Source organism: Ictidomys tridecemlineatus, chromosome 5 (assembly GCF_052094955.1).
Source record: "Ictidomys tridecemlineatus isolate mIctTri1 chromosome 5, mIctTri1.hap1, whole genome shotgun sequence".
NCBI classification, from domain to species: domain Eukaryota; kingdom Metazoa; phylum Chordata; class Mammalia; order Rodentia; family Sciuridae; genus Ictidomys; species Ictidomys tridecemlineatus.
This window is the reverse complement of record NC_135481.1, coordinates 37,018,571-37,031,541: the sequence shown is the minus strand read 5'-3', so window position 1 is coordinate 37,031,541 and position 12,971 is coordinate 37,018,571. Positions and strand designations below refer to the sequence as shown.

At 38.7% G+C, this 12,971-nt stretch overlaps 2 protein-coding genes across 3 annotated transcripts in view; both read right to left on the bottom strand.

The window, feature by feature from the left end:
* Epb42 (erythrocyte membrane protein band 4.2) overlaps positions 1 to 587 on the bottom strand; it is a 29,655-nt gene extending 29,068 nt beyond the window's left edge. The window contains exon 1 of the mRNA XM_078049020.1: positions 488 to 587. Within this exon, the coding sequence (XP_077905146.1) occupies positions 488 to 587 (100 nt within the window). The remainder of the gene's footprint in view (positions 1 to 487) is intronic.
* Positions 318 to 12,971, bottom strand: part of Tgm5 (transglutaminase 5) — a 35,640-nt gene continuing 22,986 nt past the window's right edge. For both annotated transcript variants that reach the window (XM_005316477.5, XM_005316478.5), the window contains 6 exons: positions 12,549 to 12,652; positions 12,188 to 12,427; positions 3,025 to 3,390; positions 2,375 to 2,535; positions 1,060 to 1,193; positions 318 to 865 (listed from right to left, as the gene is read on the bottom strand). In XM_005316477.5, coding sequence (XP_005316534.2) covers positions 712 to 865; positions 1,060 to 1,193; positions 2,375 to 2,535; positions 3,025 to 3,390; positions 12,188 to 12,427; positions 12,549 to 12,652 — 1,159 coding nt within the window. In that variant the 3' untranslated portion in view covers positions 318 to 711. The remainder of the gene's footprint in view (positions 866 to 1,059; positions 1,194 to 2,374; positions 2,536 to 3,024; positions 3,391 to 12,187; positions 12,428 to 12,548; positions 12,653 to 12,971) is intronic.

Below are 12,971 nucleotides of genomic sequence, written 5' to 3'. Positions count from 1 at the left end.
ATTCCAGTCCTTTTTTAAGGTTTTAAATTTTGAGACAGGGTATCACTAAACTGCCCAGATTGGCTTAATATTTGCAATCTTCCTGTCTCAGCCTGTTTTTTTGCTTTCCAAACTAGATCATGACAGATACCCCACCTGTTGCTAGGTTTATATGCCTGCAGGGAGTTTGTCTTGTTTACTGTCTTGTCCCCCTGTGCTCAAAACGGTGTACAGCATATACTAGACAATCAATAAATCTCAAATGAGCAATTGGGGTCGGGCATTGAAACAACAGGACATTCCCAGCAACCAGAAAATAGGCAAAAACTTATGTAGGGAAAGTGATGATTACTGATGATGAGTGAAGGCATGAGAGCAAGGATTGTTTATTGATATGAGAAATTAGCCATTGCAACGACAGGACAACAGGAATCTGCTCAGTGAGTCTTCTTTCCTTGACATATGAGGAGCAGTAAATCATGGCCATGTCCCACTGGTACCCTCTGACATCTGTCACACTTCTGTATGGGAAACCATGGAATCACTAGGTCTTGAATGGAGTCCTGGGCAGCTGTACCAATGGCCAACGAACTAGCCATCATTGACATCTCCCCTATTGCTCACATCAGTGCCTTGGGAGCCTTTGATGTTGGGGAAAGGTACAGCTTGCATTTAAATTTGCTCCTTTCCCTGAAGTTTAAAATCCACACGTCCAGCTCCCCATCCCAGGATTTATAACCCAAAGTCTACATACACATTCCTGTAACCCTTGATGTCCTTAAACTTGTTGCTTCTCAGATTAGCTTGGATCTGCCTCTGGCCACTCTTGAAGGGGACAGTCTTCAGAGAGACAGTGACTTTGTATCGGGGTTTGAGGACTCCAATGCTGCAGCAAAGAATGAAAAAGGTCAGAACAACCCATAGGCATTACAATAACTCTAAAGCCCTTTTCCACTGAACTTCCTGGTCTCTCCCTCCTCCAGTGTACTGAGCCTGGCCCAGGAGCCTACATCTAGAAAGAAGGATAATGCTAATCCCAGAATAAAATGAGAGAGAAGGCTGAGCACTCCCAGCACTTACAGGACCCTTTGCTGCTTCTTAAAGAGGCCACTTCCTTCCAAGGTCAGGACACAATCTTCCACTTGTTCTGAGAGGGGATTTGAAAATATGACCTGAATAGTAAGTGGCTGGTTCATAATGGCTTCTCCTAGCACCTAAAAGAACAGAGCAGGGAAGCAGTGCTTAGTTCTCAATCCCGAATCACTGAACGCTTATGGATAGCACTATTTTGTAGGGTTCCAGAATATGCCACCCCAAAATATGCTACTTTGACATCAGGATTATTTTAAGTTGGAGGCAACAAGAAATGCTCTCTGGCCTCCTTCTATTTACCTTAAAGCAGGACATATATTTACTAAGATATCCCCTCTTCTCTCTACCTAGAAGGACAAAAGTTAATCCCTGAGACAGCCTAAGAGGTTTATCAGCCTGGAGGGGCACAAGAGGAATCTATAAAACAAACTTTCCTAACTAACCCTTACCTCCATGAGTTTCCCATTTACTGGACTTCTCACAATCTGCCACCCCCTACTCCCACACACAGAGAAGAAAAGTCTTTTTCCTTTGTTTTGTCACTGCTCTAAAAGTGTATTGATCCTTTGCTAAGATGCTACACAGGCCCAAGTGCTCACCAGACATTTGAGTTGCCCCATTAGGGGCTCATGGACTCACTAAACGGGGTCTGGGAGGTGGATTGGCCTTGAGGTGATGGTACTGGAAGAAAGGAGCCCTAAACATCATCCCACTCAAAAGACCACAGAATGTCAGAGCAGGAGGGGTCCTCAGAAGCTCTGTAGTGTAATCCTCTATTTTGTTATTAGGCATATCTACTCAATATATTTTATTTTTTTTAAACATCAAATTGTATAATTTATTTTTAAGTGGTGCTGAGAATCAAACCAAGTGCCTTGCAGGTGCCAGGTGAGCACTCTACATTGAGCCACATCCTCATCCCCTATAATCCTCTTTTTTGACAGTTAAAGAAGTAGAGACCCAGATGCATAGCCAGGAAATGGCAAATTATATCTGAGCTAACCTTGAGGCAGGGCTATCTCTCTATCTGAGCCCCTCCCATCTGGACTCTATGTCTATTTGTTGACCCTAGGAAGGCCAACAGCAGGAGGTAGCACAAGAAAGAATAGTTCTGACAGTCCATGGCCCCTGCTCAAGGACCCACTCATAAAGCCTCAGTGGTACTAGAGAATAAAGAACTCTTAAGATAATTTTCCCATCCTAAGGACACCAGAAGAAGCAAAGAAAAGGAGGGGCTAAGGGCTCCACCCCCTCCCATTCAGAGTCAAGGAGATCCATGGCCATTTGCAGGGCTCCTGCCTACATTAATCATGATGCCTGGGTAAGTCAAGGTGATGATCTTGTTTGCCAGGATTTTCTCAGGACTGCTCTTTTCTTCACCCAGGGCACTGAGGCGGATTAGCTTGTCTGTTGACAGGTACTGGCTGTACTGGGAATAGAGGATTTTGCAGGGGTAGCTCTTTGCTAGGGAGAGAACACAATGATGAGGTGAGAATAGCTGAGAAAATCAGTTGGGCCTGGAATGGATCTGATAGCTCTTCCATAGAGAAGAGGGAACCAATGTGTAACCAAGTCCTGCTGAAGCAAGCACTAGTTTTTCAGACAGAGAAAACTTGAGACTGAGTGGTGAAATGGTTTGCCCAATCATTCTGCTAGCTATGGGTGAGCTGAGGCTCCAGCCTAAGGTCTAGATGACTTTTCCCACTAAACTAACTACTTTCCTTGAAGATCCAAAAGGGGAGCAGGAATGAAGAGGGAGAGAGAAGAAGGGGAGTAGGGAGTAAGAGGGAATGAGAGAAAAGGAAGAGGAGGAATATGGACTGGAGAACATGGTAAGAAGAACAGTGTCCCCGGGGTCTGTCCCCAGACCTCTGTTGACTGACTTGACTCTTCAGTAGTGGCCTAACTGACTCTGCACATAGTGTGTGCCATGCCCATATTCAGAGCCCATACCTTCTTTGGGAGACAATGTGATAAATGCCATGTCCTGCCAGAATGGGGACAGTGGGCTGCCATCATGAAGCAGGGACTGGGCACTCAGGTTCACTTTGAGATCCTTGAACTGGGATGACATATTGAGTGCCAGCAGGACAAAATTTATGTCCTGGCCCATGTTGGGAGAGTCTAGTAGCTTGAATTTCAGGGAGACCTGAACAACATCACTAGGTCGAAGGAAAGGTGTATCCGGGCTGTGAGGGCTGTCCTGGTTTGGTGGCATGGGCCTGGAGGGTTCTGAGTCTGTTCGATGGGGGCCTTGGAACCTTCCATTCTTCAGTTTCTGTAGAGCCTTCAGAAACACCTGCCTCTCTTGAGGAGAACCTAGGATGGTAGAACACAGAATTAGCTGTGGGCTAGGCTAACTAGCAAGATTTGGCTGAATGCCCACCCTCAATGCCTCTGCCAACACTATAGAGGTTAGAGGGGCTTAATACCAGTAATAAATATTTTAAAAAGCATTCATTAAGTACACTCTTTCTAGGTTCTCTCCTGGTTCATTCTAAACCACACACCAATGGTACATTTGGAACAAACCTAATCAGGACTTGGATTGCCCTCTAATACTGAAATAGCAACAACACATCAACAGCAGACTCCTGGAAAATCTGGACCTGGGCACCATTCAGTAATGAAATAGTGGAAGTGACTAAAAGTTCAGAGAAAATAAGGAACCTGTTGAGAATTTCTGGAAAAATAGGCAAAAACAATGCCAGGTTAAAGAGACCTAGCCCTTCAATGACCAGATGAAACATCAACACACATATCAACACACATCAAGAACTTTCAGGAAACTATGACTTCAACTAATAGGGTTCCAGAAACAGAGCAGACAGTGATCAGTATGTGAGAAGTCACAGAGAATTTAAAACAACTATTTAAAGAAAAGTCAATGAGCTTGAAGAAACAGTGAAATGTTTCGATACTCTAACAGAGAAACAACAGAGATTTTTTTCAATTAAAAAAATCAAATAGAAATCTTGAGCTGAAAAAATACACTTAGCAAAATTAAACATGCAATAAAAAGTATCAATAGAAAAAAAAGAGAAAGTATCAATAGGATAGGACAAACAGAAGGACAAACAGAAGGAAGAATTAGTGAGCACAAAGATCAGCTATTTCTTTTAAAAACTGTTGAAAAATATTGTGTTTGAAATTGTTAAACCACCTCTGAACAGAATACTGTCTGTACTGGTTCATTGGGTTGAGGGAGGAGAGAGAGAAGTTGTTGCAAAAGGTATTTTGTTAGAGCGTGCAAGAAAATTTTAGCTTACCCATTGTCCTGTAATGTGAATTTCATTTAACTTTGCTGTACTATATATATTGTATATATACTGGATAAAGGAGTCCTAATTTTATAAATCTTGTCTCTAGATATTAAAGAGGTTGCCAATGTATGACAAAAGTAGAGTTAGTAAACTAATACATTTTGTACGCTTTGTGTTAAAATTCATAGAAAGGCAGTCCTCTGAAAAGGAAGTGAAATTGTAACATTTTATCATGTGACACTCAGACGTGACACATGTGATATAGAAGAATGAAGTGGAAGAAATGAAGGATTCTAGGCCAGAATGATCCTATTTAGAAGACGCTTTCAGATATAACCATTGTTACATGTGTATTTATTTAACACAATATGAACATAGTGGACAAACTTAGTCTTTCTAGATGTTTAGAAGTGCAAAAAGTATGTTAAGAGTAGAGGTAGTAAAGGAAACATTTTGTGGATATCTTTTGGTTAAAATTCATAATGAAATAACTGTCTTTTGGAATAGGATGATTAAAACACTTCTCTGAGTAGCACATATTATATCAGTGCTGGTTCAGGAAAGAAGGAAAAGAAAATCAAAGGGCTTTATACCAATGTATTTTCTGTGAATTGACTGTTGGCTCTTATGTCTGTGAATTTTGTTTTCTTATGCTGTGTAAATAATGTATATAAAGGACAAGTGAATCCTAATTTACATGTAGTCTATCTAGATGTTAAAGAGCTTGCCAGTGTATGATAAAAGAAGAGTTAATAAGCTAACACATTGAGTACACTTAGTGTTAAATTCATAAGAAAGGCAGTTCTTAAAACTACTAAGAAAGTAAAATTGTTAAAGTCATCTCTAAGCATTACAGATACATAAATCTGGACTCTGGGTTAATAAGAGATTAGAAGGGGAAGGGTTCTAGACCAGAGTGTTTCTGTTTGGAAGACACTTTCAAATTCTAGCCTTTAAAAAAAGGAGGTTTTGCTTCAAAGTATAGCCTTTGTTAAGTAAGTGTTGCAGTTTATTCATTGCTACTGTATATATGGTTGGAAACTTAAGTCCTTGTTGGAAACATCTAGTGTTTCTAGATGTTTAAAAGTACACAATATATGGTAAAAGTAGAGGGCTAAATGTTTTGTTACTACGTAGGAATGGTTGCCATTTAGGGGACTGGAATTGTTGAACTTGATGTCTTGGAGAGTATGTTAAAGGTTCACTGGGTGGTGTGGGGGAAGGAGAAAGTATGCATAGAGAAGCAGTCATGTCCCTTAGATTAGTTCAGATTGTCTAGCCATTGTTATATATACATTTTAATTAATATTGCTGAGTATTAAAGGATAAGTCTTAATGTCCAATGTTTGCTAGAAGTAGCAAAATAATCCCTATATATAAATATCCTTTTGTTAGTTTTTAGGAAGAATTGTCTTCTGGGAATGACCCTTGTTAATCCACTTCTTGGAGCTAGGGGTAGTCCTGAATTTAGTCTCTGGAATGATGAAGAGGGAAAAGAGGAAGTGTGAGGGGAAGTGCTCTTTGCTAGTATGTCCATATCTGGAAGACAGGTTTAGATTATAACCATAGATTTATATGTGCATTTTTGATAAAGTATTTGTGTTTATTGTGCACAAAGTTCATACTTTATTTCACAACATCTAAACTTTCTAGATGTCCTGAGGTGACAATAAATCATAAAAAGTAGAGCTAGTGAATTAGCCAATTTGTAAATATCTTTGTTATAATTGATAGAAAAGATGCTTCTTGGGCATGAAATTGCTTTATCTCTGGGCAGCGTATATCAGGACTTGTTCATTAGCTGGCAGCAGAGGGGCACAGGGAAGCACACAGGGAAAGATGGGAGCAAGTGCTCAAGGATTTGCATTTTGATATGAACTACTGGTGTGTGTGCATCTTCTGGCTATACTATAGGAATACTTTAATTCACTGGGAACATGCATTCTTCCTAATATTTTAGTAGTAGAAATCTTGTAATAAAACAAGCTTGGTGTATTAAGGGAATGCATTATTTTAGTTGTAACTCTGCCAATATGTCTATCTAGAGGCCTGTCTTCAGTGAAATTTTTGTTCCCAAGAAAGGATAACAGGGCTGGGGATGTGGCTCAAGCAGTAGCGTGCTCGCCTGGCATGCCTGCGGCCCAGGTTCGATCCTCAGCACCACAAACAAAGATGTTGTGTCTGTTGAGAACTAAAATAAATATTGAAAAAAAAAAAAAGAAAGGATAACATATTGAGTTGGTGTAGTATATTCTTGGTTATCAAAAATACTCATGTAGTTTTAGGATTTTGAATGGGTGAATATTCATGATGTGTGGAAAAGCATGATACATACTAAGATCTCAATCACTCAAAATGGGATATTGTGTATGTATACATATGACCTGGAGGGACACGTCCAACTAAGATGCTTGGGACTGGATGACTTCGTCATTTTTGCTTGTGTTTTTATTTTACCTGTAATGCACATATTAACTTTTAAAAAATAAATTCTATTTTTAAAACCTGAAAAAGGGGCTGGGGATGTGGCTCAAGCAGTAGTGCGCTCGCCTGGCATGCGTGCGGCCCAGGTTTGATCCTCAGCACTACATACAAACAAAGATGTTGTGTCTGCCGAAAACTAAAAAATAAATATTAAAAATTCTCTCTCCCTCTCTCTCTCTCTCTCTTTCTCTCCCTCTCTCTTTAAAAAAACCTGGAAAAAAAGACAAGCTATTTGTAAATACACAATTGGAGAAGAAAAAAGAATGAAGAAAAAAATGAAAGTTTACTGGAACTTTGGAACAGTATTAAAAGAGAAATGTTTGAATTACTAGAATTCAGGAAGGATTTGAGAATACCAAAGGGTTAGAAGCTTTATTCAAATAAATTATAATAAAAAACTTCTCAAACCTAGAGAAAGATATAAATATTCAGGTACAGGAAATTCAAAGGTCACCAGTTAAATTTAATTGAATCAAATCCACCCCAAGACATCTAATTGAGCTTTCAAAGGTCAAAGATAAAGACAAGGTTGTCAAGGCTGCAAGAGAAAGAGATAAGTAACATATAGGGGTGACCCAATTCACTTGAAAGCAGACTTCTTAGCCGAAACCTTGTAGGCCAGGAGAAAGTGGCAGGAGAATTTCACAGAAAAAAAAATTCTTTCAGCTAAGAGTACTGTTCCCAGCAAAGTTATCCTTTAAAAATAAAGACATTTGCAAACAAATAAAAGCTGAGAAGAATGTATTTCCACTACACCTGTTCTAAAAGAAATATTAAAGGAAGTTCTTTAATATTAAAGGAAGTTGAAATAGACATTAATAAATAAGAAGAAAACACAAGAAAATATAAAACTCAATGATGAAAGTAATTTTACAAATTCTGAATGCTGAACATCGTAAGCATGGTGATGATACAGGAAAAAAAAAAAAAATATATATATATATATATTTGAGGTACTGGGGACTGAACCCAGGGGTGCTTTATCACTCAGCTACATCCCCAGTCCTTAAATTTTTTTTAATATTTTTTATTTTGTGACAGTGTCTCACTAAGTTGCTGAGGATAGGCTTGAACTTCTGAACCTCCTGCCTCAGTCTCCTGAATCTCTGGGATTACAGATGTGTATCGCCATGTCTGGCCATTTATGTCTTTAGTATAAAGACTAATAAACAAAATAATTAAAAAAATATAACTACATTAATATGCTAAAATATAGGCAATATAGAAATATGTAAAATGGGATACAAAAAATTCAAAATGTGGGAAATGGAATACAAATGTAGAGTTTTCTTTTTTTAATTTTTTTTTTAGTTATAGCTGGACACAATATCTTTATTTTATTTATTTTTTATGTGGTGCTGAGGATTGCACCCAGGGCCTCACGCATGCTAGGTGAGCACTCTACCTCTGAGCCACAAACCAAGCCTTAGAGTTTTCTTATTAGTATATTTTCCCTTGCTCTTTTGTTTCTGTTCTTACATGTATAATCATAGAAAGTTGCTATAATTTCAAAATAGCTTGCTGTAATCAAGAGATGTTTTTTGTAAGCCTCATGGTAACCACACAGAAAACATCTATTACAGACAAACCAAAACTAATAAGCAAGGAATCAAAGCATGCTATTAGAGTAAATCACTTAATCACAAAGGATGATCATAAGAGAGGGAGAAATAAAGAAAAGAACCTCAACAAAACCAGAAAACAAGTTACACAATAACCATAGTAAGAACAGATCTATCAGCAATTACTTTGAATTTAAGTTCTCCAATTAAAATACATAGAGTTACTGAATGGATTAAAAAAAAAGAACAAACAATATGTTGTTTACAAGGAACTCACTTCACATTAAGGATACACAGAAGACTGAAAGGTTCTGGGTGGGAAAAGATATATCATGCAAATGAAATGCAAAAGAAAGCAAATTATTTCAGATTACGTAGACTTTTAAATCAAAAGCAGTAAAAAGAGACAAGAAAAGTCATTATATAATGATAAAGGGGTCAAATCAGCAAGGAGAAATAGCAATTCTAAATATTCATACACCCAATATTGGAGCACCCAAATATATAAAGCAAATATTAGTAGACCCAAAGGGAGAGATATTTGAGGATTTGAACCCCACTATCCAAACCTATGCATATAGCAAAAGCTATAAGGAAAGTGCATATCAATCAATGCCCACATCAAAGAAATAGGATGATCTCAAGAAACTAGAAAAGCAAGAATAAACCCAACATTAGCAGAAGAAAAGAAATAACAAAGATAAAAGCAGAAATGAATGAAAATGGAGACTAAAAAAGTAAACAATATCAGTGAGAGGTGGTTCCTTGAAGAGATAAATGAAATAGACAAACCCTTAGCCAGACTGACAAAGAAAAAGATTCAAATAAAATCAGAGATGAAAGGGAGACATTACAAGTGATACCACAGAAATACAAAAGATCATTAGACATTATTATGAACAACTATATGTCAAGAAGTTTTATAACTAGATGAAATGGTCAAATTCCCACACACATACACTTTACCAAGACTGAATCATGGCTCGGCATTGTGGCTCACACCTGTAATCCCAGTGACTCAGGAGGCTGAGGCAGGAGGATCATGAGTTCAAAGCCAGCCTCAGCAAAAACAAGGTGCTCAGGAACTCAGTGAGACCCTGTCCCTAAATAAAATACAAATAGGGATGTGGCTTAGTGATCCAGTGCCTCTGAGTTCAATCCCTGGTAGCTTTCCCCAAAAAAAGACTGAATCATGAAGATAGAAATCCTGAACAGACCAGTAATAAGAATGCATCAATAATAAAACCTCCCATCAAAGAAAAGTCCAGGACCAGATGGGTTCACTGCCAAATTCTACCAAACATTGAAATAAAACACAAATTCTCCTTAAGTTATTCTAAAAAGTAGAAGAGGGAGTTATTCTTCCAAACACATTCTATGAAGCCAGAATTACCATGATACCAAAACCAGAAAAGGACACAATAAAAAAAGAAATCTATAGGCTAATATCTTTGATGAATATAGATGCAAAAATCATCAACAAAATAGTAGAAAACTGAGTCCAACATCACATTCAAAAGATCAAGTGGGATTCAATGGAGGAATAAAAAGATAGTTAAATACATGAAAGTCAATAAACATGATGTATCACATCAATAGTGTGAAGGATAAAATCCATATGGTCTTCTCCACTGATGCTGAAAAGACATTTGATAATGTTTAACATCCTTTCATGATAAAAACTTGGAACAAATTAGGTATAGAAGAAATATACCACAACATAATAAAGGCCATTTATAATAAGCAAACAGCTAACATTACAGTGAACAGGCAAAAGCTGAAAGCTTTCTTTCTAAGAGCTGGAAAAGACAGGATGCTCACTTTCACCCCTTTTATTCAACATAATTCTGGAAGTCCTAGTAGAGCAATCAGGCAAGTGAAAGAAATAAAGAACATTCAAATTGGAAAAGTATCCAAGCTGACCCTGTTTGCAGATTACATGGTCTTATGTGTAGAAAACCAAAAACTCCACCAAACAATGATTAGAACCAATAAATAAATTCAGAAAAGTTGCAGGATAAAATCAATGCACAAAAAATGTAGTGCTGCTATATGCCAATAGTGAATTATCTGAAATAGAAATCAAGAAAGCAATTTCATTTACAATAGCACCAAAAAATAAAATATAAAAAAAAATTTTATCAAAGAAGTGAATGGGGCTGGGGTTATGGCTCAGAGGTAGAGCGCTCACCTACCATGCATGAGGCACCGGGTTCGATCCTCAGCACCACATAAAAATAAAAATTTTAAAAATAAAGATATTGTGACCACCTATTACTAAAAAATAAATAAATATTTTAAAAAGCAGTGAAGGACCTCTACAATGAAAATGTTAAACATTGATGAAAGAAATTGAAGAAGACACAAAAAAGTGAGAAGACGTCCCATATTCACAGATCAGAAGAATCAATATTGCAAAAATGTCCACACTAACTAAGCAATCTACAGATTAAATGCAATCTCCATCAAAATACCAATGACATTCTTCAAAGAACTGGGAGAAATGATCTTAAAATTTATATAAAGCCACACAGAACAAAACAAAACAAACAAACAAAAAACCCAAATAGTGAAAGCCATCTTCAGCAAAAAGAACAAAACAGGAGGCATTACCATATCTGACTTCAAAATGTACTGCAAAGCTTTAGTAATCAAAACAACATTGTTTTGATATAAAAACAGACACACAGACCTATGGAACACAATAGACAGCCTAGAAGTAAACTCACACATCTACAACCAACTGATTTTAAAGAAAGATGCTAAGAACACTTACTGGAGAAGAGTATTTTCAATAAATGGTGCTGGGAATATCAACATGCTAAAGAATGAAACTAGATCCCTATCTCTCACTTCCATCAAAGACAAACTTAAAATGGATTAAAGACTTAAATTTAAAATTTGAAACTTGAAACTACCAGAAGAGATGCTTCAGGACATTGGAATAGGCATTTGATACTGGGGATTGAACCCAGGGGCACTTCAACACTGAGCTGTGCCCCCAGTCCTTTTTATGTTTTTTTGCTGAGACAGGGTCTCACTCAGTTGCTTAGGGTCTTGCTGAATTGCTGAGGTTGGCCTTGAACTTGGGATCCTCCCACTTCAGCCTGCCAGGTGGATTAGAGGCATGCATCACCACACCTGACTAAGGATTTTTTTTTTTTAACAAGACCCCAAAAGCACAAGAGACAAACAAAGACAAATGGGATTACATCAAACAAAAATGTTCCTCCTTAGCATCTCTACCAAAACAAACAAACCAACAAAAAACCCCACACACCAAAAAAAGAGCTTTTGCAGAAGAGGATCTTGGGATCCTCTTTTGCCAGGCCCTTCTGGTCCAACAGGGTGGGAATGAACGTTGGGCCTTACAACAATCAGCCTGCATGTTGGCTGGTGGTCTGACCTATCTTCCAAACATTCAATAAAGCACACTTAATGAAATAATAAGTTAAATAAAACAGATTAATCATAGAGGATTTACTAAGTTGTCTCCCATCTTCAGTGGGAGGCTGATTTTTTCCAGAAGCAGGGGTGAAGAACTCGTATATTCCTGGTGGGATGCCTGTGAATGGCTCTCCAATCAATGTGAACATCTTGTGGAGGTAGCTCTCTGGCTTGTAGGATGTGGGGTAATGGTGGACACAGGAAGTAAGACAGTGGGACACCCCAACTGGGACCTTACAACTGAGCAGCTGAGGAGACAGTGGACCTGGATCCTACCTGCAGCTGCCCTCTGGCTCCCTGAGGTTGGGTAGGGGAAGGTGCCCACAGAATTGGACTCTGAGTGAGGACTCTTAGTTGTACCTTCTCCATACTTATAGTTCTCTGTGATGTCATCCCGCTCATCACTCTGGATGCTCTTAGTGCTGATAAAATTGCCAACGGAATTTGTGTCCTGGTGTATTTTCTGCTCCTTTCCACCAGAGACAAGCCAGGATGTGCAGTCAGCATTCACCATAGAAAATGCAAAGGGAGTATCATAGTTCAGATCCACTTCTCCTTCTTTGATGGCCCTAACAGAGGCGGGACCACAGCAGTAGAGACCTGAAGGGGTACAAGAGAGCCTGAATAGGGGTTGTGGCAGGCCATACAGTGGCAGGAGCAGGTTCTGTGATAGGGGGCAGATTCTGGGAGTGGGTCCTGCCTTCCTTCCGGAGGGCCTCACCATTGCTGGTCTCTTGAGGTGTGGCATCCAGCACCTGCCAGCCTCCATATCCAGGAGGTAGATCCTTTCGGGCCATCCAGCACTCATTCCAGACATGGAAATTCCTGAGGGAAAAAACAGAGTCCCCATTAACCACAGCCAAGGGAGAGGTGTCCTTCTTGTCTTCTTTCTAGAGCAAGATGGGTGAGCAGGTGAACTGTTAGATAGAAAGACAGACTTAGCTCCTACAGAGTTTGAAGCCTCTGTGGATGAATAGTTTCATATCTGTGTGTTGTGAGCCTCTGTCTACCTCTAGAAAAGTGTCCCTCTGTTGACTTCATGAATAGATAGCAAAGGTTTCCAGTCTATAGAAGTTAAAACTTCTTTTCTCTCCCTCAAAAATATTCCTGTGGCCTTTTTCCTGAATGGGTTGCTCATTCAAGG